This window comes from Malurus melanocephalus, unplaced genomic scaffold, assembly GCF_030028575.1.
Source record: "Malurus melanocephalus ecotype Western Australia unplaced genomic scaffold, MMel_1.1 scaffold_490, whole genome shotgun sequence".
Classification (NCBI taxonomy): Eukaryota; Metazoa; Chordata; class Aves; order Passeriformes; family Maluridae; genus Malurus; species Malurus melanocephalus.
Window position 1 is genome coordinate 195,716 of NW_026623722.1, and position 27,067 is coordinate 222,782.

The following is a 27,067-nucleotide window of genomic DNA, read 5'->3' on the forward strand; positions in this document are numbered from 1 at the left end:
TTTTTTTTTTCTGATTTTTTGGCAAGGGCAGGGATGGAAAGTATATTTCACTTACTGTTGAATGTGAGATTTTTTTTTTCAACTCCTTGAAAACATATGAATGGTTGAACTTCTCCAAGTGGAAATGTCCCATGCCTAGAACTTGTCTTCCTCTGCCTCTCCTTGGAGCTGCTCCACAGACCCATGGTGGGTGTGTGCTAGGGCAATGCTTAAAAGCAGCTGTTTTAAATAGTGATTSTTGTTACTCAGGTCTGGCTGTTGTTGTTTCACTCCAACATATCACCTGTGCACGTGAAATAATGCTTATATAGCCTCTGCTAATAATTTTTGGAGTACCTTCCTATCTTCATATGTGTAGTTGCTCAGACTGTATTTTATATGAAGACAAGTTCTGGTACTCTGGTATAAGAAGGAAGTACTTGGAAAATATCTTTAAGCATATAAGGAGGGAGCTTCTGTTTAGGCCTGSTGAAGCCTATTTCTGTGATAGGTCTTTCATACTGAAATTGGGTGGTCAAGAGGCCAAAGAAGGTCTTTGTGGAGATCCTGATTAATTAGCTGAGCATCTTTCTTCTTCAGAATAATGATTGAGTAGGTGTTGATTGCTCCATCCATACAGAATTAAAATGACATAGTTTTTCTAGATGAAATTGTAATGCTGTAGAGAACATTTTATGCTTATGTACTTTTCCCCAGATTTATGAGACTGAAGATTTTCTCTGGTTTCTTTTATAACTACWTCTGCTGAATGACAGATTGGGAAACCGATGCTACTGATTCTTCTGGAGCTTTTGTTTTTGTTGCATTCAGTGGCATACTCACACTGCATGGGTTTACTGCAGTGAGACCTTCAAAAGCAGCAGTAAAGTCAGGTTTTTGCTGCCATGATTTATACACTGTCTGACTTTAAATGGAATGAAGAGGATTTGTGGTTCGAATTCGAAAAATTTGAGAAAGACGAACCTTACCAGTRCATTTGCGTGGATATACTTGAGGTTCTACATGGAAGTGTTTCTGGTTAATTCCAAAAATATAGCCAGTTAGAAAGTCTTTAGTTTTGTCTTAGATTTTTCTGCCCGTAGAGTTCATTTCACTTGTGATCAGAGTGAAAATGGCTCTTCCATCACCAGTATTACCACCAGCTCTGGGGAGGCTATCATCCATTTTGCAGTGGCTTTGATGAACAGTGGACTCTGTTGCTGGATGGAATTGCTAGATTTCCCTGTAGGGATAATCAGGAGTCTAGGTCATTAAATTACCATCAGGAAGGTATGTGGAGATCCTCACATTTGATCTGAATTGGATAGAAACAGTGACATGTATGTCAGTACCCACCTGACTGTAACAATATGGTCCATATTCTTGTGAGTAGGAGATCATAGGTGGACAAGGCTGATAGCAGCAGCCTTTGCAGGAGCTGGGCTGAAGCAGTTGGCAGAGAGCTGAGGAGCTGTTGTGTGTTGTTAATCCCTGTTGTTGTCCCCTCGTGTCTCTCCAGGGTGCACGCTGTGTGACAAGGCGTATCCATCAGACTGCCCGGATCACGGGCCCGTCACCTTTGTCCCCGACAGCCCCATAGAGAGCCGAGCCAGGCTGTCCCTCCCGAAGCAGCTGCTCCTCCGGCAGTCCATCATGGGAGCTGAAGCGGGTAAGGATCGAATTACAGTGCACTTCCCTGCAGCAGTTACAAATRTACTCACTGCCTGAAACCCGAAACCGTAGGGAGATTAATATGGGAAAGAAACACCGCAGTAGAGAGATGCTTCCCTCTTCTGTAATCACCTTGGCTTGTATTATCCAAGAGCTCCTTGTGGTCTGGTTACTGCTTAGAATTCATCTGTACTGTAAGGCTGCTGCCACTGAGTGTGGCACTTCATGAGGTAAAGCTAAAGCAAGGTATGGAATTTATTTTTATTGTGCTAAAGAGCCCAGGCACAACTTTGATAAGAAAACATTGCAGCAATTGCAGTTTGGGGGAAGGTAACAATTAGAAGTAATAGGGGAGATTTCAGTCTGCTTGTTCATCCGTTTGGTTTGCTGCCTTCTGGGTGCTCTCACTGGAATCTTGATCACAAGTGCCTCTGTTTTTTTCCCCCCTTCATTTACATTTGGCATGTAGACTGTGACCTTGTCATTGGATGTGGACCTTGTTACTGTATTTCACATCAGTGTCACCTGGAAATCAAAGAGTACAGTGCAATACCCTAAGGATCTGAAGGCTAAAGAAGAATGTGATTATTGGCTTGTTTAGTGATGCTGCTTGTTGAGAGTAGATTACATCTGTTCTTTTCAAGCTGCACTAGTTTCCAGTATATTCCTAAAAACTATTCAGTGTATTCATGTAGACCTATATATATATAAAAATGTTTAATAATAAATAATATACACGCAGGAATCCCTCTGCCCATGACAGAAATACAGCTGCCTCTGGGGAGAAATGCAGAAGCTTCTTAACAATGCCCAGCAACAATTCTGGAAATTCCTGGGGATTAGGTAGGCAAATGTAGTTACTGAAACTAGTATTTTCTGCTTCTGCAGAAAGTGCCATGAGAATTTGAATTGGTACAAGTGGCTAGGATGTTAGTTTTATAGCTTACTGAAAAGTAACTTACTTGCTTTTGACCAAATAAATATCTGTAATTCAACCAAAGCGGCTCCCAGTAGTGTCATGTAGTGGTGGTGGTTCTTGTCTCTGCCATAGGTGTGTTTCACATGTGRAGTAGAAGCTTTGATGATTTTATGCATAGTTACCTCTGGAGCATTATCTCATAAGCCTCCCACTTCTTTATTATGCATGATTAGTTGTTGGAATAATTAATTTCTTCAGATTTTGGTCTTCTAATGATAGGTGTGTGGACACGAGAAACCATTCCTGTGAGGACTTGTTTTGGACCTTTGATTGGGCAGCAGAGCCATTCCCTGGAAGTGGCTGACTGGACAGACAAAGCAGCCAGTCACATCTGGAAGGTCAGTGGTGCCACAGATCAGAGTATGCCACCAGGCTTTATCTGGTGAAAGCTACCACCTAACAGCAACTTTWTCATCCTTGCCCAAAGTCAGAAGAATTTAATTGTTTAAGGCTTTGTATCAGTACAGCAGAGCTATATACCTTGCACTATGCTGGTAGTCAGTCCTGAAGTACAAAAAGCTTCTTTAATGCCTTTTCTTTTAAAGGGCTGTACGTGGTTTCCATTGTTTCTGTGGAATTGCATTAGRCATTGTATATGAATTACTGGGCAGCACTAGTTTGTTTTTTTGTTTTGCGTCYGTGTTCACTGAAGGTTTCCCCAGGTGATGAATGATTTGTTTCAGGAAAGCAAATTTAAAGCTTTCTTTTCCCCATCATTTCATGTTTGGAAAGTAAATCTGATCTATATAAGTAAAAGATGTACTGGTTTCCCAGATACTGTTATTCACARGACTTGGTTTGTAAGGAAAGCAGTCAAATACATTTCTGCTGGGAGTTAAAGGTGAGAAAGATGCTGGTAAAAAGGTTTTCGGGCCTCCTGGATAGCAGAGAGATCAAAATTCTTGTGGAAGAGGAAAGGAAGGAGTGAAAACAGGGCCGTGGTCTTGGCAATGGCAACGGAGATTTCCTAGTTTTTTCTAGGTAAACACATCCTCTCTTAAAGRAAGAGGCTGGCTTTGACTGTGTTTATTGCTGTGTTTTGTCCTAAAATGCATTTCTTTCCCTGGCAGATCTATCACAACGGTGTCYTGGAGTTCTGCATCATCACAACCGATGAAAATGAGTGTAACTGGATGATGTTTGTACGCAAAGCCAGGTGAGAGCCACCWGTACTGTGCTAAGTAGCTTTGAGTCTGAGCTGAAGCAGCCACAAACCTGCCCAAATGTTTGTTTCCATTGTTCTAAAGCTTTAAACCAGGTTTTTTTAATATAGTAACTTGTCATGTGAGAGGTCATTACTGCTTTTCCTCTGCTCCATTCCTTTTAGTTAACGTCTGTGAAGTTGATGTTGATTGTCCTTTTGATTTGAATGCTTTATTGGTAAAGTATTCCTGGGTTCCTTGGCCARGTTACAAGCTCGTAGAGCTTATGAGAGCTGTCCTTTTCAGTCTTTTTGGAGTCTTGATGAAAACTATCTAGGCTGGATGAAGTATTGCTCCATCCATGGTCCATTGAGAAGGCTGAACCTTTCCTATTTCTTTGTGACACAAAGTAGGTTTCTCCTGCAGTTAATTTCATTGCTCCCATATGCAGGAGTCAGGAAGTTTAATGTTTAATATTCCACTGCAGTGGGGGAGAGCTTTAGCTGGTGTCAGATATTGGGAACAAGCATAGGCAAGATACTGCTTCAAAAGATGGAAATGCTCCTCAAGAGGACTTTTTAAAGATAATTTTGCTTTAAGACATAACTGAATTTTTTTCCAYCATGCATTCTCTATTTCTTAAGGGGGTTAATGTGAAAAATACATAGATTTTCGTAGTTTCTTAGGAGAGCATAAACTCACTTTTCTCAGCCTACTCCAATGTCTATTAATAATTTTCTCAGAAGCAGTGTGAGAAATGCATCATTTGGTGGAGCAGATTTGCTCTCAAGGTCTAATTTGTCTTTCCTTTAATAAAGAAGGACAGAAGTGACAGACATGAAAGATTTTACAATATACTGACAAGCACTGAGGTTCTCTCATTACCTCTTTATAGGAATTCCCTTCTTTTTCGAAGTCATTACTCCTGGAGTGATTTTTTTCCTAACCCTTGTTGCTCTAGGAACCGGGAAGAGCAGAACCTGGTAGCTTATCCTCATGATGGAAAAATTTACTTCTGCACCTCTCGGGACATTCCCCCTGAACAYGAGCTTCTCTTCTATTACAGTCGGGACTATGCACGACAGCTTGGTAAGGAAGAGCTCATTTTTGTTGGCTTTGCAGGGTGTACCCAGCTTGAATTCCCTTTCAGTGCCATCTCTGGGCTCTCTGACTTGGGAGTGCATTCTGTTCCTTCTCAGTTCCTACTAGTGCATGTCATAGTTTCCTTTTACATTTTATGACTACAGAGTACCATCATTTAAAAGAAACACTTCCCTATTTAATTCCACTGATCAGGAGTAAAAGAGAAAAAGCTTTTTTTTTTTTAAAGAAAAAGCATTGTTTTAGTTATGTGCATGCAGTGCTAAGGGAATTTTGGAGCTGAAGATGTTCCTGTCCTCCCTCACCTTGGGTTGTGGTTATTTAGATTTGGTGGAGCTGTGGTCAAAAYTGTTCCAAAATTTGGCCCCTCAAAACATTTCAAATGACCTACCTGAAACAGTTGGAAAGCAACACCAAAGCTGAAAAGAACAAAGGTGAAAATCTCTGCATCTGGCTTTGCTACRGACAAAATGTTAATGTGGACCTTGATCATGCTCTCCCAGTCCTTTCTGTGCCTCATTACAAGTGATGCTTTTGTGCCCAAAGGTGTCCCTGAACATCCAGATGTGCACATCTGCCACTGTGGAAAGGAATGTGCTTCCTACACGGACTTCAAGGCCCATTTGAGCAGCCAYATTCACAACCACCTCCCCACCCAGGGGCACAGCAGCAACCACGGGCCAGGCCATGGCAAGGAAAGGAAGTGGAAATGCTCCATGTGCCCCCAGGCTTTCATCTCCCCCTCCAAGCTCCACGTGCACTTCATGGGGCACATGGGCATGAAGCCACACAAGTGTGATTTCTGTAGCAAAGCTTTCAGCGATCCCAGCAACTTACGGACACACCTCAAGATCCACACAGGTAAGGGCTGAGGGCTTTGTGAGGACAGGGAGGAGGGTCAAGGTCAAAGTGGATATTTCTGTCTCTTTTTTTTTTTTCCCAGTATTCCCTATTGGGAATCACAAAATGCAAATTACAAAGGTGGAAAAGGAATAAAACTCGGAGTTCGGTGCTSTCAGGTCAAGCATAGGAAGCTGTAGGCTTTGTAGTCAGGAGTTTTAATGAACTGAGCAAGTACAAATGTGGTATACACAATCACAGAATACCTGGGTGGAATTCAAGTGGTGTTCAAACTTRGAACTCAGTAGCATGCAGGGGTTTTGAACTATTTCTGGCAAAGAATAAGTACTGATAATGGGAAAAATGGGATTAAACATACAAGTTGTCAAAGGGTCAGTGAGGTTTGTACCTGTGTGTTTGTTAGATAAGAGAACTTGTTTTTGTAGACAAAGGCAATGCAGTGCATCAAATGTGTTTGGGCTCCAGTAAGGCATCAGATACAATTCCTGTGGGAAATCAGTGGTGATAGGGATGTACTAATGTACAGTAACTAGATGGTTACCRTGGTTACTGTTACAAAGGAAGCTACCATTGTTTTTACTCAAGAATTCACCTTGGGTAAGACTAGCCTTTGTAAGTGTTAGCCTAAATGTCTTGGCAGAAAAAGAAAAAGAAAAAGAAAAACCTGCTGGGGGTGTTTTGATGTCCAAAACAGGGAGGCACAGTTGGTGTGGGGAAGAAGTAGAAAGGCTGACTGACTSAAGCAGTGGAGAAACAAGATACAGTGGTGTTAGGGCAGAGTGAAGAAAGGTGCATCCAACTAGGGGATCAGTGGTTTGACAGTGTCATAACGTTGTTTTTTGGCTTGGGGGCATGGAGTAGGGGATGAAAGTCTTTGGGAATGATGAAGTCAGATGCCTGTTTTTTTGCATAGTTAAATATAGATTGGAACTAAATAAGCTTTTATGCTGAGTCTGAAGGAACTGCAAGAGAAAACAGGTCCTGTTCACCAAGAACCTGCCTTTCTTCAGGGTATAATTTTATTGTTCAGCAGTGGTCAGGCTTGTTTGCTYACTCATTTCTTGGGACACAGCCAATCTGTGATGTGCACGTGTCCTCCTAGGTCAGAAGAATTATCGTTGTACCCTCTGTGACAAATCATTCACGCAGAAAGCTCACCTGGAGTCACACATGGTCATCCACACCGGGGAGAAGAACTTAAAGTGTGATTACTGTGAGAAACTCTTCATGCGGAGGCAGGACCTCAAGCAGCACGTCCTCACTCACACACAGTAAGTGACCTCACAGGAGCTGTTGGGATGATCAGTGCAAGAAATAATGAAGCTGAACAGCCCAAGATGCAAAGGTCCTGTTTGCAAAGTTTGGCTTAGGGAGCATAGATGGGCTCATCCTCTCCCAGAGGACAGAAATGACAGAAGTTGGTCTGGACAAAATATTTTTTTTTGTTTTACTGGCTGCAGTTGTGGAGTGATAGTGTTTGCAATATTGCATTGACACAGTAAATTCCAAGTGTGCCCCTTGTCTTGACAAATGGCAGTCTGGAATGTTCATCATTTTTAAGAGAAAGGGAGTTGTTTGATTTACATTTCATTCTTTTTTGAGAACTGTTTTCACATCCCAGCGTGACAGCTAAAGAGATATACTTCTCAGTGCTATTGTCACTGAGTTAATGAACTCTGCCTGTTTGCTCTGGGGGTGTGGTGGAGCCATTCCCAGTCCTTTCCTCCATGCAGGTCTCACTCAAGCACTTGCTCTCTCCTGCTCCTCCTGTAGGCAGACCCCCTACCCATAGTCCTTTGCTGGGCCAAGTCTTCTGCTCTGAGAATCTCTACATTCTGTACATTTACTCCCAATCCAAGGTCCTCCCTGAAAAGCTTCTTGCCCRAAGCAAGTCCTTTGCTTACTTTGTTTTCAGCATCTGCTTTTCGTACTCACTTGGAATCCATTGCTACTTCTGTCAYGCTGCCTAGGAGACAGTGTAGTGCAACCAGCATGAGGGAGAGGCATCACACAGACTTGTTTGCTGCTGGTTCCTACAGCCTGAGCCAGGAGCACTGCTGCTGGSAGGTGTTTTGCAGAGTCATTACAGAATTTGTTATGGTCTGGTAAGCTCCTCTGTTCAGCATTTATGGACTGAGGGTTGTAAACATGCAGCAGTCTTATTTTATTCTTCCCTGCCTCCCTTTATGTAGGGWGGGAAGGAAGCTGACCTTTCCATCAAGGGCAGTATCTCTGTCCTTGCTAAAACATGGACCTTAATCAGTATTTTAATAGCAGCTGCCCTGTAGCAGGAGCAAACTCACTTTTTTGTGTCTTGCAGAGAACGGCAGATCAAGTGCCCCAAGTGTGACAAGCTGTTTCTGAGGACAAATCACTTGAAGAAGCACCTCAACTCACACGAAGGAAAGAGGGACTATGTCTGTGAAAAATGCACCAAGGCTTATCTAACCAAATATCACCTCACTCGACACTTAAAAATATGTAAAGGCCCCACCTCCAGTCTGTCAGCCCCAGAGGAGGAAGAGGAGGAGGATTCAGAGGAGGAATTAATAGACTCTATGAGGACTGAAGACTGTAGGATTAACAATGGASTCTGTTCCACAGGTGATGCTCTCTCTGGACACAAATGAAGAGAGGGAAACTTCCTTGGATATTGTAACTAGGGAAGGAAAAAACCTCTTCCTTGTCTCGCCAGTCATGCCAGTGTATGTCAGGTGAGGAATTTTCCTTCTGTTTTGGTCTCCACACTRCCATCACTTACTATAATCTGTAGCCAGAACACTGAATGAAACTGGATCACGTGTAAGTGAAGAGTTGCTAAGAAGGAAACGTGAGGCATGATTTTTTTTTTCCACACACGCTGCGTGTACTTCTTTTCCAAATCACTCAGATTACTCCATCCAGTGCTGGGACACGTAACAAACCTTTCACAGCCCTTCAAGCAAAGAGCCACAAACGAGAAATGGAGCTGAGGGATTGCAGTGACCTGTAAGCCAGCTGTTCTTAACTGCCCAAGCCATGACATGAAGAGAAACAAACAAAAAATTGTGATGGCCGTTGATGTATTTTAAAATCTTTTAACTGAAGGATGTGGTTTGGCACAAAGCAAAGACTTACCAGTGCTCATGTTTCCTTCTTAAAACAAAACAAAACCTTTTGGTTTAAAAAAAAAAAAAAAAAAAATCAGCACTTGCAAACAACGTAATTACCCCACTACAGAAAATCAAACATTGGTTTTTGGAGAACAGTTATTGCCTCTTCTGCTTCCCTCACGTTCAGGGAAGGAGGTGAAGAGATAAAGACTGTATGGACTCAGTAAGGAAAGTGCTTACAGATGATCAGGCAGTGTTTACAGTATACATTACTCCTTGTGCTGTAAACCTTTTACCACCTAGAATGATGGGAGGGTTTGCTGCTAATATTATTTATGGAATGAAGATTATTACATTTGGTTGTCTTCTTTTGAAATAATTAAAATGTGGCTCTTCTCTAATGTTCTTTTTTAATATTTACATGAAATAAGAATGTTCCTATTTCTGAGATTGTTGCTAAGAGAAAGAACACCACTTTAATCATCTGCCTCTCCCAAGCTTTCCTGGGACACAGTAGGTGTAGAAGCACCTCCACAAACTGGTGCACCTGAAAAACAGTAGATTTGCTGTGTCACTTCTCTGGCTGTGCTGCAAAAGAWTCAGCTGTGCAGTGTTCTCTGACAAGATAATGGGAGATTCCCATGGGAAGGAGGTTCTGCTTCTGGCCCCAAATGCCCTAAGCTCAGCTGKACCTCTCCCTGTACACTGCAGTTCCTAGAGAGCTCCCAGGGTTCTTAAAATGTGAAAATACTTGCCCTCAGATCTGTGTGTTACTGAAAAGCTCGACAGAAGACAGGTGCAGGGATCTTGGTAAGTCAAAGGAAAGATGTGTTGCTTCCAGTAATGCAATTTCTTCCAAAAACAAAACCAACTATGACAACTACAGTGCCAGTTAAATTACCAGAGGTAGAGATAAGAAAAAGCACTTACCCTCAAAGAGCTTAACACAAAGCATTTATTTAAAATTAAAGCTTTGAAAAACTTGAAGCTTTTCAGTGGAGAATGCTTGAACAGGGGTGGTTCTGGTACTTTCATGTTCTTCAGCTTCACAAAAGCAGTTGTTCACTTGTTGTCCACRCATCAGTCACTATTCCTTGGCAGAGACAGGATCAAGGCAGGAATCCCAACACATCCAGAATATTCTTGGTTCCTGCAGAGCCATGCTGAACACCTTCACCAAACTAGAAACAGCTGAAGCAGATTTAGAAGTGACCAATTACCTCAAAGAAGAGGAGGGAAAGTTACACACCTGCCTCTTCCCCATCTGCAGTTCATAGGGACACAATTTATTGCTTTACCTCACCAGAATGAATTACAGCTGACACGGTAGAAAATGGGCAACAGCTTGTCAGCTCCCAGTTTGCTGCTACAGTTGCTTTGGCAGCAGTGGATTCTAACACCATGRGCATTCTTGCAGCAGGAACACTCCACAGGCACCTTCAGTGTGTGCAGAAGGCACATTCCCAAGAACATCAATTAATTCCTGACATAAGGCTTGTGGGTGTTACATTATAAATATGAGGAAATTGTTTGAGTCACATTCCTTGATYAGGTTCCTGATTCTGGAAACAAAATGTTGATGGTTAGACTGATGTGAGAATGTGCCTTCAGGTGTCAGGCAGAAATGTCTGGGCAGAATTAAGAACCTAACAMAGAGAGCTTTTCACCAGTAACAGCAACCAGCTGAGATCCCAGCCCTCACATTGTATCCTGACAATATCTCATCCTCCTCTAGTTGCAGCTCCTTACTTCAGTTCAAATTCTCCTGAAATATATTACATCTGGAGTGCGAAGAAAAACCCAACACTATGTGCAACATAAAGAAGCTGCAGGTGCTGAGGAACCTGGAAAAAGAAAACAGGTCTTGGTGGGATAGAACTGGGTTATTTCTGGTTTGATACTGGTGATATCAGTGTTAGAAATGCATTTCAGGATTCTGCTTGGAGATCCAATTTACTGCCTGAGAACTACTCTTAGGGTTAAAAAAGTTATGTGGAATATCTTTTCTAAAATCTGTAAACCTAGCCTCAAATTAAGATAAATTATCCATTTACATCTGTWATTTAATTCAGCTTTTGTTTATTTATTAGACAACTGTTATATGAAATATTTTTTCTCATGGCCTTAGAAGGTAAAACTGTCTTTGCAGTATTCAACAAACTTCTGGTAGTCACAGAATGCTTTCCTAGTGACTGATTTTATGTATCAGCTTCACATATGGCAGCCCCTGTTTCAGGGATCATTATCTCAGGCTAAAGTGAGTGATTTCATCCTTCAGAGCTGGCAATAGAGGCAGGAGCTGAAAGCTTAACCACATCACCACCWTTCTYTGTCTGAGATGAAGAAGCCTGCAGRTTGCAAGACATCAGAGTTATTTCCATCAACTCTTACCCAAACAGGGGCATTTGTAGAATATACATTAGTTGTAGTCCCATTATTACTTTGATTTTTTGATGTTTGGTCCATCATGATTCCATTGCTGTCTCCAAATCACTGCTGCTGCTGCCGGCTGTGGGGCTGGAAACCACAGAGCTGGCACTAGCCAGGATGAGCCTCTCTCTGTTCCCAAAAACTTCATTCACTGCAACACAAACAGGGGAGTGCTTATGTTACTCTCCCAGAGGAAAGAGGAGTACAGCAGGTACAGCCTGGTGAAAACCAGGGAATGGAAATCCTGACCTGGTGTGGTTTCAAAGCTTTTTCTCTTGCCCCAAGTAAGGAGTTGAAGCTTAAAAGTCACAACAATTGCCTGCATATGATACTTCATTACAAGTCCTGTTATTTTTCCTCCAGAGCATTTAGAGATTTCCCTCTCATAACTCCTGTACCTAAGTACTGTGAAATTGATGAGCTTTGAAGAGCACATCATTAAGTTTAAATAATTTATTTCTGGTTTTAGTCTCTGGCTCCCGACAGGCTCTTAAAGGACTTCTCCAGGAAATCATGCTGTTTAGTTACTGGYAGCTACAACAACTAATCAAAACCAGTCCTCGCTTTTCCTCCCACAGGTACTCAAAAGWTGTGATAACCAAATCACAAAAGGAGCATTAGAAAAAAAAAAACAAAACAGGTATTATAAGAAATCAGGCATTATACTTCAGCTGCAAGAAAATAAATCATGTTAAGGATATCTCCAATTTAGAAAAAAAAACCCACATTTTTTGAAGCTGAAAATGTGATCACATATGCAGTCTTGGAGTATTTAAAAATACTAACCTACAGTTTTCAGTCGAGAGTCACAACATATTACAGAATACAAATACACCCTGCAAGCAAGGAGAGAACCACAACATTCAAAGAAATGAGAATATTACCTGCAGAAATCTTGCTTATGTCCCAAACACGCAGCCCTTCCCGCTCTCCTCCAAAGGCAAAAACAAAYGGGAAGTCAGGGCAGCAAGCTGCACAGAACAGAACTCCCTGGAAGGGTGGAAGAAAGCAAATTCATGTTAGGACTGAAAAAAATCTGTCTGAAAATAATTAAGCAAGTTTTAACAAATGTCATCTAAGTTTCTGAAACTTCTTTTGTAAAGACACAAAATGGAAAGCAAGAGCTGCTAATTATAAACAGTTAATCACATCTTTGTCTTGAATGTAGTAGATGCAAGCTGGAGCACCCATAGCTCTGCTCAGAGCATTGTGTCAGGAATTTGGATCTGAGGCTTTAAAGCAGTCTGCCAGTTCCATGAAGAATACTGCACTCTAATGAGAATGATTTACACAGAATATACAGATGTCATTCTTTGTCTCCCAGAGAGATGTTAGGTAAAAACAAGATTCAAATGAGATTAAAAAAAGGAGAAGCAAACATAGATTATAAACTTACTAGAATCAATAAATATTACTATACCATTTTCATATCCCTGGAATGGACTAAACTTGGTCTGTCTCCCAGGATATCCCAAATTTTCACGTATTTGTCAGCAGATGATGTCACAAGGCACCCTTTGATCTGACTGCTTAGTTGTAGCCCTGGAAGATGAAGAGTGCAGCARTGTGAGAGCAACAGGCAATCCTCATTTCACAGAGATGCATTTTGAAGTGAAGACATGAGAACAACCCTGATATTTTTACTAAACTCCCTTGCAGAACAAAGGAGCAAAATGTTAATAAAAGTTCCATGCTGCTACTGGTCCCTGTAGTGAGAGCAAGGGAACCATGTGATTTATTCTGCCTCCCAATCCTCTCAGCAGGATTATTCAACACCCTTGTTCAACAAGGAATCACTACCACCTCAGCCCTGTGGACTAAAGGCATCTTGCAGATGTGCCAGCCCACTGGGGACAAACAGGACACCAACATGACACACAGGCAATTTACCTGACACCTCTTCATCGTGAGCTTTCAGGGTAAACAGGGGCTTGTCAGAGCGAGCATCCAGACAGTACACAAAGCCATCGTCTGTGCTTGCCTAAGGAAACCACAACGTTTAAAAAACAGCCACAGTCACTCATTTGGGAAAAAAAACCTCCAGTGAAGTAATACCCATCCTGTGGTAAATCCCTGTGATCTGAGGCAGACACTGCTTCTCCCTAGGATATGTTACTCTGTTCCCAGGCCTGCAGCCCCAAAGTCAGACTGCACACAGCTGCTGCCCGAGCTATTCTATGAACCTCAGTTATGCTGCACTGATGACATGTCTCAATCCTATGCAAATTTCAGAAAGTGTATTTTGAAGAGAGTTGCCCCACAAAGCCTAGCCCTCATTTCAGGCAATGAAATTCAGAGCCTTCAGTCTCTTCACTGTCAGTTCAAAGCTTTTGGAACCATCAGTGGCTACAGGAAGGTCCTGAGCAAAGCTAAGTGTGATTATACCTGGAGAGATCCACACTATAAACCCAACAGAGCTGAGCAGCCTCTTCTGTTGGCAACACAGAACTAAACAGCCACTGAGATAAAAGACCAGATTTGGTTTTAAAATTCTTCTGTAAAGTTTTACAAAAATCTCACCAAGGTATTTTTACTTTGTACTCTAGGTGGCTCTTGGTTTATTCTCCCAGGTAACAAGCAATAGGTCAACAGAAAATGGCCTGAAGTTGCACCAGGGGTGGTATAGATTGGATATCAGCAAAAATTTCTTGAAATGGTTAACAAGCCCTGGCATAAGCYGYCCAGGGAAGTGGTGGAWTCCCCACCCCGGGGGTATTCAAAAGCCAAGCAGATAAGGCACTTACGGATGTGTTTTAGTGGTGGGCTTACAGTGCTGGGTTAATATTTAGACTCGATCTCAGAAGACTCTCCTGACCTAAAGGAGTGGATCACTCCACAGCAGCCAGGACGACCGTGCCCTCTAGTGCTGGCTTGAAACACTGAATTAACATTCMGAATCTCAGTTCTAATCAGCTATTTCTCAGCTGCAACTGCTTCATTAAGCGAAAAACAACTATGCAAAAGAAAAATATATCCCAGCCACTGAACACTGCAATGACATAACAAAGATGCCACCTCTGGAGTGAAAAAGCACCAGCATCAATAGCTTTTTTACTGTCACAATGAAGATACCAAGTGTCTTGAGATACTGAAAAACTACCTTAAAACTCCCCCAGACTGCATTTTTATAAYAATCAGCACAAACCATCCCAATTGGCTCCATTCTGATTGAGAAACATTATGAACACAAAAATACAGGCTAAATGATGTGGGAACAATCAACCAGAATARAAAAAACATGTACTCACCAAGAAATGACAAGGTGAAAAATGATTCCARATGACTCTCTCAACCTGACCACTGAAGCGCCACACTCGATGGTTGTCCTGGGGGTTTCTGCAGTCATACAGCACTGCTGATCTAGGGGAGAAAGGGACAGGAAATAAAATTTTAAAAATCAGGGTGGAACACTCAATGACAATTTGTTTTCCCCCTGGCATCTACAGAAGCTCCATGTGAACTATAACTAAAAAATTGAATGGAAACATCTTCACTRCTTAGTCTTATAATTCAGTAATAGATTAAAATCTTGCAGATAAGCACAAGATTTTTCCATATGCTTCAAAGTTACCAGCAGCCCTTCTATTGAAACTAAGCAGAGCTTGAATTTACTCAATACACAAGATATTATCACACACCAGACCATAATTATATGCAAATATATCACTTAATTATGAACAGACTTCAGTAAAGTCAAGTAATGATGCACTAATTAGGAAATTGTTTCATGATAGGTATGGATACATTTTCAAAGATGCTTAATAAAAAGAAATAATTTTAAAAACCCCAACAATCTTTACAAATAGTTGGAGAAACATTACTCCGCAAAGGAGAAAGAGTGGATGGAATTTAGTGGGTCCTCTAGGATTACAGGCACGTGCTCAGCTGGGTGGCTGCAGAATCTGTCTCAACTCAAAAAGCTCCTGGGTGCCAATGCAAGGGAGGAGTGGTCATGTCACTCCAGCATYATCTCACCACAATCAACATCCTCAGTGTAACCCACTCCCACTCTAGCCTATAAGTAAAGAAATGGGATGTAGCTTTCCCAGCTCTTTTACCAGGCATTTTATACACAACAATTTTTTTAATTTAGCTTGAATTTCGGGCTATGAAGGCATCTCCCAAAGTTCACTGAATTCCCTTGTAAGGCTTTGAAGGAAATCCAYGAAGGTGTCTACTAATTTGTAGACAGCACAGTGGTGTCCCTGGAGCCAAAGAGCCAGCTGAGAAGGGATCAGCAGCTGGTCACTGATTGGACATAAAGCTTCCTTTCATCAAAGAAGTTGAGATGGAGGACATAGACAGAAGCAAATTCCTAACAACAGCAAAAGGTCCTCCTCCAATACTTCAGCAGATGCAGCAAGAGCATAAATAGAAGCCAGAGAACTCAAAGGCTTGGCTAAAGATTGGCAAGTCTATAACAGGACTTAAGGACCAAGTCTTAAAAACAGAATGAAAAAATCAATTTAAGAAAATCATGGCGACAGAACAAAACAAAGATATCCCACTGAGATGGGAAGAGAAAGAAGTTTGTTAGCTGGCAGGACTTGCAAGAACTGGCAGCTATGGAGTAGTCCAAGTGTGCAGACACAAACCATTTCCCAACATCTCCAGGCTGYAATCACAGCCCATTACAGTTTGGCAATGCCCAGAGAGGCTGGAGGGAGARAACTGGGATTTGAAAGTCCCTCCTGCCCCCACCTTGGCCTTACTGGCTAGCAAAACCTGGTCAAATTTTCACAGGAATAAACAGTGACACATTCCCAATGCAGAAAATGCCATAAGGCCAAATTAAGAAATAAATTCAGTTTGGAGCAGACAGATACCTGGCACAGAAAATGTCAGTCCAGATGGTTAAAGCATTTGCTACCTCTGAAAAAAGAGGTAAGGAAAACTACATTTTGGCCATATACAAACCTGGCTTCCTTGCTGGAAAAAAATAACAGCATTACTCAAAATGGCACAGTTATTAAAAAAAAAATGAATGAAAACACAWGGCTTAATTGAATAGGAATACCCTCCTTGTGTGCCACATTTGAAAATATTACCCTGACATACTTATCGAATGATCCAGAAATGAGGGTCTGCGTTTCAAACGGATGAAATTGCAACGTCTGCACCTAGATAATGGAAGATTTTACATAAAACACATATACAAGAACTTTCTTGGAACRAAGCAAAACCAACCCTCCCCAAGCTCACACATATTCCTCCACCCAAAAYCCTCCTRTGAASCTTATTGATACTCAGATTGCTCATAAAATAGAGTAAGAGATGCACAWCACTTCAAATAACCCCACCTGGTGAAAAGAAAGTATTTTCCAATATAATTTGACTGAACAGAACCCCATGCTCCCTTTCTGCCCTAGATTAAAAAAAATAAAATGGTGGAGGAGGTAAGAGAGCATCTGCTTCCAGTTTATGGAAAAAAGTAGATGTTACCAAAAAATGAAAATCAGGAGTTTGTTCACAGCAAAATGAGGTTACAGCTATTAATAACTAGCTTTCACATTTTAATTACTGCGGATTAATTCATTTCTGAAGTAGCCATCACTGTGGTATTTTAGTATCATTTATTTTAAACCTTTTCCACCTAGAACAAACTGTAACTGACACTCACTGTTCCCTTAAGAGTTACAGTTTGACCTATGCTCAGAYATCTATTTTTGTCGCTTATACCAGAACTATTACATTCTTCACCATTAGGGTTTCACACAAAAAGTATTTTWAAAACTATTACAAATCTTTAACTTTCAAAAAGATAGGTCAAATAACATTTTAAAAAGGGCTGTTTGCAAAAGCAACTAATTCATAAATTTAAACAATTCTGTACAGTTCTGAGGGCTCACTACCCCAGCAGCTAATGAAAAACTGCAGTTCCTTTTTTCTCTGTATTTACAGTGCAAGAAACACAGCAATTAGTCCATACCTTGTCTGTATGTAGTGTTGGCCTGGCTGCTGCCTTGCCTACAGCCATGTCCCACAAAATCACTGTATTGTCAGCAGAGGCACTTGCTAAAACGTTCCTGGTAAAAAAATGGATCAAAAATCCATTAAGCTTTAAAACTCTTTATACAGATACAAATAAATCATGGTCTATAATCAAAAATACATACAGAGCTCAGTTCTGATAACAAGTATACTGTGGTCCATTGATTATTTCTCTCAAGCTGAAAAGACAACTCCCTGAAGGCAATTCTAAATTTTAAGTAAAGATTACCAAATGGGCTATATTACATGAGTAGAACACTTTAACAATGACAGTTCTGCTTCCATTTCCCCCTGACATTACTTAAAATACCACTTACTCTAAGATTCCTAAAACAAACTAATAAAGGCTTTAAAGCACTTTCTTTTCCTTGATATTAAATAGTATTTTGAAATATTATCTATGCTACTTTGTTCTGTTTGCATATGCATAAGGCCAAGAGCCTGACAAACCTGTTTTTAAAATATTTTGCTCTCTACTATCTGTTTACACTCCTGCTGAAGACCCAACACTATACCCTTTGTAGACTGCTGAAAGTAACCACTAAAATTGCAGTTTACAGACCCCACATTTCAACTTAAATTTGACCAATTGTCTTAAGAGCAATAAACACATCCTAAAAGTTTGATCAGAAAAAAACCCCAAAACATTCCCAAATGCCTGTCAAACACACATTATAATCCCTACAATTGCTTCATTGCTCTTAAAATCAGATCTATTACCACAACATGCTGTTTCTGATTGAAACTGCTCCTCCCTTCCCTTTTTATATTAACCAAGTGTTTCTGACTGAAAGGGTTAACATCCTCCTGGAAATGCTCYTTTCCCAAGCAATGTTACAAGGGAAAGTTGGGAAAATGCATAGTGAAGGCTGTAAAAACAGTTTGCTGTAATACCACTATGACCTACAGACAGAATGTTATTTGTAGAGAGCTGTCACAACATGCCTTGCTTAACAGAAAGAAACAACAATGAAACATTTTAAATATATGCTGCTTCAAGGAGTTCCTTGTGCTGTCCATAAGCTGCCCACTTCAGGGCTGGTTTTATTTYCTGAAAGATCTACCAGGTATCAATGAATGTGTAACTCAGCACATTACAGAATTATGCATTTCAGACTTCACTGSTGAAGCCATAATTTTTTTTTATACCTGTCTCTGTATTATCACCAGACAACCATTTCTAGGTACATGAAAGCCACTCTTTTGTAAGACTGATGGACTGATCACTGTCACACTCTGTGCATATGTGTACAATGTAAGAATAACATACACTACCCTGTAAACTGAGTGCCATTTATATACATTTACTGAGGTCTGTGTGGGTGTTTTCTTYGTCAGWATTTCGGTAAGAAAGCATTCCAAGTGAAGGCTCACACCTCATCAGAATATGCAGACCTGACTGTATACATCTTCAAAGGCAGAGACATTTATGACAACAGGAAAATCATTTTTTTTTTTTTAAATGAGCCTGTGTATGACTGAAGCAGTTTCAAGACCCCTGCTGAGGATCCTCTGACAGATGAACTGTTAGTAACCACCTTGGTGATAAAAAMCCAGCAGCATCTTTACTTCAGTCAGCACACTGTCCTTGACCTCTGCCCCAAGATGGGTCAGCTTTGTGCTCTTCAATAGCAGCACTTCATTTCTAGTTCATTGTGGCAACAGGGAATTTTCTCTGCCCAGAGGCCAGAGACAKTTCTTTAACTGTGCTATTAGGGCTCTTACACTCTTTTCTGTTCACAGCTTTGGGGCAAAAACCAGAAGAAAAAAAATAGAATAGCAAGGACTTTCTTCTATAAATCTATTTGTCTCTGTTGAAATGGTGRTTTAGGCCACTGGCAGAGCAGCATAGCTCCAGGCTGGACAAGTGAAATGGAGACAATTTATCAAATRCTTCAGACCCAGCTTTGCCCTGCCTTATCTGGACAACCTGCAAATCAAAAGTGATGTGCAGCAAAATACAAGTATTCAAAAGAAAAATTAAAAATCAAGAGGTCTACTTAAAAAAAGAAAAAACAGGTGTATTTTTACTGATTTCAGCACGCTTACAAGTTTTTGGATTTAGTGCGAAAATTGCATGACTAATTAAGAATGCAAATTTGTAACACCCATTGAACTAGTGWAGTATTTTTTTACCTGCTTTGTTTGTTCCATGAAAGATCAAGCACAGCATCAGTGTGTCCTTCCACKGTCCCTTCTGAAGATAAACTCTGTGTACACACATGACACAGACTTTGAAAATTACAGCTTTAATGTAAATCAAGCATTACTCCACATTAATATGAATTTCCTAAAGCCTTCACAAACAACTTCATCCTAAATTATTCTTAYTTGCTGCAACACAGCTTTTTAGAGAATGTCTATGCAGCACCTGCACCCTGCCTCCTATCCCAGATCTCATATTGCTCCAGCTGCTGGGTTTACAGAACTGGTTACTCCCTTCAGGCTACTAAAAGAAACCTCATTATTTCCAGCTAAGGTGCAACTTCTTCAGCTTCTTTCTAAACACTCCTGGCAGTTCCCTCTCTCTCCTCCCAATTAATTGAGATTTGGGTCCTTGTAACTGCCAGCACCAGCAACTTCTAAATTTAAATGGTTAAGATTTGAAGTTTACTGGGACACCCCATTCCTATTCTGCTCTTAATTCCAGGCTTTAGTTATTTAGAGAACAACTAGCATTTCAAATACTGTAGGGTAAAAAACCCCACATCATCCCTGCTCTAAATTTCCTCCATCCAACTAGGTAAACCACTTTGCAACACTTACTTTCTTTCCTTTCTTCTTCTTCTTTTTCTCTTTCTTGCMTCCAAGAGAAAAAACTGGTTCCAAGGATTCTACTACATCAAGATCCCAAATGTCAATAACTGGGGTCATGTTACCCACTGCAACATAGTTTCCTACAAAAAAAAAAAACCCAAATGCAACCACATTTATTTAGTTTTGAAACAGCATATTTGACAATCCAGCTGTGGCTTATTTCTTTGATTAAGTAGAACTTACATGCCACAATCTTCTATTTGAACATATTTACGTTTATAACTGACAAGAAGCAATTTAAAATTATCAACTGACAGCAGATGTTGCCAGAAAAAATGTGCTTGCTCTCCTTCCCCTTCAGTACCTCCCTTTACTGTTCAAAGAAGCTGTATAAAGTTTGTTTTTAAAGGAGAAACAAACCAAAACTAAACCATATCCCCTGTGCTATTGGAAAAAAAATACCTGTGAAACGCAGGAAAAGTGTTACTAAATACATAAATCTATATAAATTTTGTTGTGGTTTACATTTAGTCAACTGCATTGGACACAGAGATCGAACAAAAGCAACATTTCATTTGCAAACAAAGTCAAGCAGATTTTAGAGATTTCTATGATCTGCTAAATGACAATAACTTAATTGTTTGTAGTAAAATTGTTACAGCAGCATCACTAAGATGACTGTATCACCAAGCAAAAATACCTGATGCTCACATCTTGTTTATCTCAAGTCAAAGTTATGTTGATATTGATATTAACATCTTGATTTAATTTTTTTTTGCACCACTGGAATAAATTATTTAGTGACAGTATTACACTTACATACTTTTCAAGCAAAAATTCTTTAACTGGACATTTACATATCCTTTGTAATTTACCTGTTGATTCATCTGGACTAGGATCAAAATTCAACCACTCCAGACTTAGAGGGTAAGCAGGCAAGATAATGTCATGATGTACATAAAATGAGTCCTCTTCATGATTATAAACTGCAAAATAATTAAAGTCATGCAAGACATCAGTGAMAAGGGAAAGCAAACAATTATAAACACCTCCACAGAAGGCAGATGTGGCAAAAACTAAACTGTCAAAGGGATGTAGAATGTAAATTCACAGAGYGATCAGAGTTTTACTGTAGAGGCCACACTCACCAGGTACAAATGTACTTCACAGAATTACACAAAATCAACATTTTTTCTGTTACTTTAGAAAAAGAAGTGACAAGTTCAGCAAAGGTTTGATGCTTTATCCCCAGCACGCTACTTTGTGGGTGAGATTTCTTCATAATACATGCTCCATATCCAGCACTTTCACATCAAGATACATTCATTTTACAGGATAAGCAATTAAAAAAAAAATCTATTCCAGGTGAAACTGAAGGGAAAATGAGGGTAAGAAGACAGACTAGAGGAAGGTGAAAAAGTCAGAAGTTACCTTTAGCAGATGGTAACTGAGATACAGGAAAAAGCTTTGGTAAAGCAGCCATATAGCAAACACAAATTCCCTGTAGTCAGCTATTTTTCTCCTTGTAATAAAATAACTTACTAACTGGATGGAGAAAACCCATTAATTATTTCAACAGCATCTTATCATCATACACACAAAATCACTGTGCCATTTTTAAGTGCATGTGACAGATGCTCAGATACTAACTAAAGTTTCCAGTTAACTAAGCTGTCTTAATAGGTTACCCMATTTTAGAAACTGCAGAAGCCTTTGCTATTGTTTTGTAAGTTTATATTAAGTATAAACTTACAGTTAATAAAAACTGCAAACACCTCCAGACAWAGAAAATGCCACATGGTGTATCAAGAGATTCTTTCACACATTTTGGTTGTGTTGTTTGATTAAAATGAAAATATTTTGCCTACAGAAACATGAACCATAGCACAGGCAGCCAGAAACAATCTCAAAAAGAACAACAGTAAGAAAACATGATAATTTCAGCAGTAGTATTCATTGGCCRCAACAGAAAAATCTTTCACAGATCAAAATTAAACCTACTGCTAGAACAAGCAGGATTCAGGCCCTATTAAGGATTATCTCTTCTAAAGCACAATGATAAAGGTGCTGGTTCTTCCAGTCGAAACAGTGGAAAGCCCATTTAAAGAAGCAAGGAGAAAGTCAAAGGAAAAAAAAACCAGAACAACAGGCCACTAGAGGATGCTTGTGGGATATGGAAAGTAAGACGGGAAGAAAGAATGTATGTTCAGAGAATAAAAATGCCATATCCTTTTCTAAATGTTTTAGGAAATGAAATAAGGAAAGGAATTGCTATGCAGCCTGAAAGAGACAACAGTAACTCCACAGGAAATATTCTATGGTTGTGAAAAGCAGCTAAAGCACYGTGCCATGCAAAAGGACAGGGCAAAAGGGGAGAAAACTCCTTTCCCAAAACAACCCATATGGCACATGCTAGGCAAGACATTCCCCACATTCACTGTGAAGAACAAACCCAATGTCACTCACCATGGACCTCCAAACTGCAGCAGTCTTTATCAACTCTGCCACAAAGGACAAGATTGTCACTGGGCTTAATCAAAAAGTCCTCCTGTTCATATTGTTCCTGAACAGCAAAAAGGAGGGTAAGGGGCATTAAGTAATGCACATAAAAGCAGAAAACTATACATGTTCAACAGGTGGAACCAGTAATTCTGAACCATGACTGAAAACACACAAAATCCAAGACCCTGATGCACATCCACCTAAAACCATCTTATGGTGCTGAAAAGGGACAAGGGATCAGACCTGATGCCAGGGAGACTGAATAGTCATTAAATTAAATGGATGGACTTTTATGTAAAACCAGGCGGATTTGTAGAGTTATCAAATATGAAACCATATTTCAAAGCTATCATCACGGAGCTAATTGTTAAAAAGAAAATCACCACCAGGAGCCCACAAAGGTTATTTCCCTTGTGCTCTTGTGCTCTGACCACTTACATAGCACAACAGCATTTTACCCAATAAAGATGCTGCAAACCCTCCTCAAATCCAGGAAATAATTTCCCTGTCTACTTCCTGGAAAACATTTCCCAAAAAGTACTGCCTACAGCTCTACACGGTATTCTGCTGTACCAGAACAGATGTAATCAGTAATCTCATCTAATTGTCACTGTTACTRAAGAATGCAAGGAATTTGGGAATTTTTGTTAGTGAAAGATTAAGAACTGTACATAAGTAAGCAATCTTACACAGAGTACCATCCCTCCAATCTTCAACACATACAAGACTTTGTCATTGCAAGCTTTTAATTTCCTTTTTATTCACTTCAAGCATATTTCAATATTTGAATTCTATCAAGTCCTGCACAATACTTAGTCTCCAACAGTTCTAGTAGTAAATACCAAAAGACAACAAAAATTCAAATTGAAGAACTTTCAGAATTTCAGGGAAGAACTTGAGCATAGGAAGAAAGGCCTGAAGCAAAAATATTCATTTCCTGTGTATCTACAAACCCAGCTCCTGCAAAGAGGGTCCCCCAGTGGAAACTAATACAGGCAGAAGCAGCCAATACCACAGTAAATACAGATATATTATATATATATATATGTAATGCTGTGTATCTGTGTATCTAGGCTTTATGGGGATGTATTTCCTCATGCCACATCCTTAATTTGACACATTGCCCGAGTCCACCTCAGCCTMTTTCTTACACAAACTAGTGGAAGAGGCAGGAGTCTCGTAATCTGGGAAATTTTCTAATTTTGGCCACCAGTGGCCTGAGATTTGTTATTACTTCAAGTGTTTTCCATGTCCTACCAGACAGCTGAAAAATCCCTCCACACAGAGAAGGGCATGGTTTAAGTAAGGAGTCAGTTCACCTTCAMCTCCTACTTAAATGCAAAAGGAATTTAAGGCACAGAAAGCAACCTTAAGAGAARAGAGCACCATCCAATCAGAAATCTGGCACACCTTTGAAAACAGACTGCAAGCACTTACACACCCCAAGGCAGAGTGGAAAATTTAACTGATTTTKAAGTTTATGATGTCTAAGGTATTTGACATTTTTTAAGTACTTACAGTGGTTTTTAGAGTGATGTATGGATCGTTTTCATTGCTCCCATATACTGCCAGAGAGGCCAAAGAGTCTCCAAGTTTTAAAACACCTAGATGGGAATTTCAGAACACTTTTTATATATGTCAGTGATAGGCAGMGTTAGAAACTCCTGTACCAATACCTGTATTAGCTATTTTTGCTAARTAATACCAGGAGTGGGCTAAATGAACTTCCAACTTCCAAACATAAGTTCGTTTTCAGGGACTTCTGCTGCTCTGCTCCAGCACAACAGCAGAGAGAGTGACAACCTTTCCAGCATGCTCCTGGTTYGGGTGTCAGGGAGGGGGACACTGAACTGTTTCCCTCACTAAATGATTCCCAAGGTGGGCCAAGAAAATTATTAAAAATGTGAACTTTCAGCATCTGACATTTAACAGTGTGTAGCTTTAGGATATGATGGTCAAGTACAACAYGAAGTGGAAAGGTTCTTCACCTACACTGCATGCTGACACACAGATTTTTCTTACCTGTGTAYTCCTCTTCATCGTAATTATCCAAATCATATTCATCCAGTTCATGATCAGACTGCTCTTCATTGTTTTGGGAAGATTTAGTGCTGCTGCCAGGAACGGGTGCACTCGTGTCAGATGCTGTCTGGCCTTCATCAGTTCCACCAGCAACATCCCTGGCAAGAGACAYACAGCCCTGAGAAACTGTGGCAAAAACAGAGCAATCCCAGGGGGCTGCTGCTGAGATTTCAGCATACAGTCCTAGTTGCTCACATGGGTTTCACGACTTTATGCCAATAATTCAGAAATCCATTCATCCTTGACCTTTTCCCAAAATACAMGGCACCCAGAGAAGGTTTTTCCTTGAAACTTTTCATGACAAAATGTGGCAAGGTAAACTATGTGTGTAAGTCCCTTTCTCTCACAAATTTTTTCTGAATACAATGCTCTCAGCCTCACTTCTGTGCATTCACATGTGCCCATGTGATTACTTCCTTTTTTTTCCCCCTTCTTCAAACTTTTTAAGACCTAATTTTCTCATACTTAGGCAAACTCAAAGTAACCTAGAATTTGTTATGTAACTACATCCTGTGGATTATTCTTATGGGGTAAACAACAACACATCTAGAAAATTTGGAACTTTGTAGGAACAATTTTGTATGCAAGGAATTCAGGAGAAGGAAATGTACATTAAACACTGGCTAAGGAGCCAACAGACACCCAAGATGTCCCAATGGAGCATGATCCAAAGAAACTCAGCCCTGCTGAACTGTATTTCTGTCCTTCTGCACRCAAAATTCCCAAGCAACAATGGGGCAAGGCAGTGCTCAGATACAGTTTTTAAATTTAAATATCAGAAACCTAATTTTCCCAATTTGTTCAGTAAAATAAACASTTAACATTATCAATTTAAGCAGAGACAAGTATCAAAAATTAGAGACTCTAAATCTGAGTTTGATTTGTGATCTTTGCACAAGGGAAAAAGTGAGGTGTTACAACAATTTCTACAAAGTAGAACAAATTRTAAACAGACCACAACACCTTTGGTTGTTTCAGATGGTCTTCARATTTCCAATCTGATGTTTTACAGAATGCATAAAAAACAGTATCTCAAATCTTTCCATGCTTTTGAAATTGCAAGAGAAAGGAAATCACTCAAAAKCTTACACATATGAAGGGGAAGAAAGAAACTCCACAGAAAACAGGAATATTAAACTGAATTAGTTAAGAATTTAACATAAAGTGAGAATCTTCCAAATGTTTAGGAATATTCTGAAACCATTAAATAACCAAAGCCAGAACAAAATACATTCTGGGATGATACACTCTGTCCAACAATAGTGTCACTGACATGAAATGGGGTGGATTATATTCATCCCACGATAAAAACTTTTCCTGCYGCCTGCTGCACCTGTTCAACCACACACCGCGGTACAACCACAGACCCTACACAGCTGAAACACTCAGAARCCTAAATCTATTAACAGATCTAACAGAAAAAGGCCAAAAGATGGAATCAGAAAATRGCCAAAAGATGGAATTTTTTTCTAGACGAAAGACAGACATTCCTTTCTTGGTTTCTATAGGTTATGCTTCCTAAATACACCACTTCTGTTAAACATTTTTCTTAAAAGCAGAGCAAAAACCTCAATACTACTACATAACCAAGAGCTTTCAGTGCTGAGGGGAGATGTGATGTCTGTTTGCCTTTTTTACCAAAGCACAGATACCACGTCAGTCTGATCCTCCAGACCTAGACTGTCACATCACAGCCTCGGCTTTTYCCCAATCAGTTCGGGACTCCTATCTCGGATTGCCACACCTCTAAAGCACCCCCAGTTACAAACCCAGCTCTTCATCCCCTCGTTAGGCGGCAACAGCAGCTCCAGAGAGGGCCAGGCCCGAAATGCTCATCCAGCCCTGACAGCCCGCAGCTGACAATGCGGAACCACACGGGAACACGGCTCGTGTTGTCCTGTCCGCGACAACAGCAGCACCTGCTCCATTCCATGTTTTTCCGTTCCGTGAAGCTCCCTTGGCACAGYGGCTCCAGGAGGAACTCGTGCTGCCGCTCCCCGCTGCTGCTTCCCGGCCCGGGGGGCTCCAGCACAGCCCGGGAGATGTGGCGCATCCCTCCCGCTGCCCCGACTCACCCCAGCCTGTCCTGCGCCTCCTCGATGAGACCTTTGAGCTCCTCCTCGCTGAGCTGCACCTGCGGGCGGACACAGAGGGGGTGAGGGCGGCGGCGGGGCCGGGAGCGGGCGGGGGTCTCTCAGCGCCATCCCAGCCCCGGCCCCACCTTGTCCGGCGTTTCTTTGGCCACTCCGCGCCGCACCCAGGCAGCGCAGGGCACCGGGCAGCTCATGGCGGTCCCTCACACGTGCGAGCGGCCGGGCGCACCCGAGTGACGGCACCGGAGAGGCCCTCAAGGAACGGCGAGAAACGGCGGAGGAGGCGGGGATAAGTGCAGACGCCATCTAAGAGCGCCAGGACGGGGAGAGGCTACAGTGAGAGGGGCGTGGAGTATAAATGGCGTGGGCTGGAGTGGGCGGGGTGAT

General features: G+C 40.8%; 2 protein-coding genes across 3 annotated transcripts in view; one reads left to right on the forward strand and one right to left on the reverse strand.

Moving 5' to 3' along the window:
• The window catches only part of PRDM4 (PR/SET domain 4), a 16,374-nt gene extending 7,153 nt beyond the window's left edge, over positions 1-9,221 (forward strand). Inside the window, exons 5-11 of the mRNA XM_057381071.1 lie at positions 1,499-1,648; positions 2,849-2,967; positions 3,700-3,785; positions 4,733-4,860; positions 5,419-5,733; positions 6,836-7,004; positions 8,054-9,221. Coding sequence (XP_057237054.1) covers positions 1,499-1,648; positions 2,849-2,967; positions 3,700-3,785; positions 4,733-4,860; positions 5,419-5,733; positions 6,836-7,004; positions 8,054-8,363 — 1,277 coding nt within the window. The 3' untranslated portion in view covers positions 8,364-9,221. The remainder of the gene's footprint in view (positions 1-1,498; positions 1,649-2,848; positions 2,968-3,699; positions 3,786-4,732; positions 4,861-5,418; positions 5,734-6,835; positions 7,005-8,053) is intronic.
• Positions 9,222-9,760: 539 nt separating this feature from the next.
• PWP1 (PWP1 homolog, endonuclein) lies at positions 9,761-27,007 on the reverse strand. Of its 2 annotated transcripts, none has more exons than XM_057381073.1 (16): positions 26,809-27,007; positions 26,663-26,721; positions 24,528-24,685; positions 24,024-24,109; positions 22,470-22,566; positions 20,879-20,989; positions 20,013-20,143; positions 19,383-19,456; positions 17,185-17,281; positions 16,314-16,375; positions 14,504-14,615; positions 13,146-13,236; positions 12,676-12,797; positions 12,140-12,245; positions 11,267-11,406; positions 9,761-10,016 (listed from the first exon to the last, which is right to left on the reverse strand). In XM_057381073.1, exons 1-15 carry the CDS (start codon positions 26,872-26,874, stop codon positions 11,291-11,293), a joined length of 1,488 nt encoding a protein of 495 aa, XP_057237056.1. In that variant the 5' UTR covers positions 26,875-27,007; the 3' UTR covers positions 9,761-10,016; positions 11,267-11,290. The 2 variants fall into 2 exon arrangements, with proteins under 2 accessions (XP_057237056.1, XP_057237055.1); XM_057381072.1 differs by lacking the exon at positions 9,761-10,016 and adding an exon at positions 10,957-11,173.
• Between the last annotated feature and the right edge of the window lie 60 nt (positions 27,008-27,067).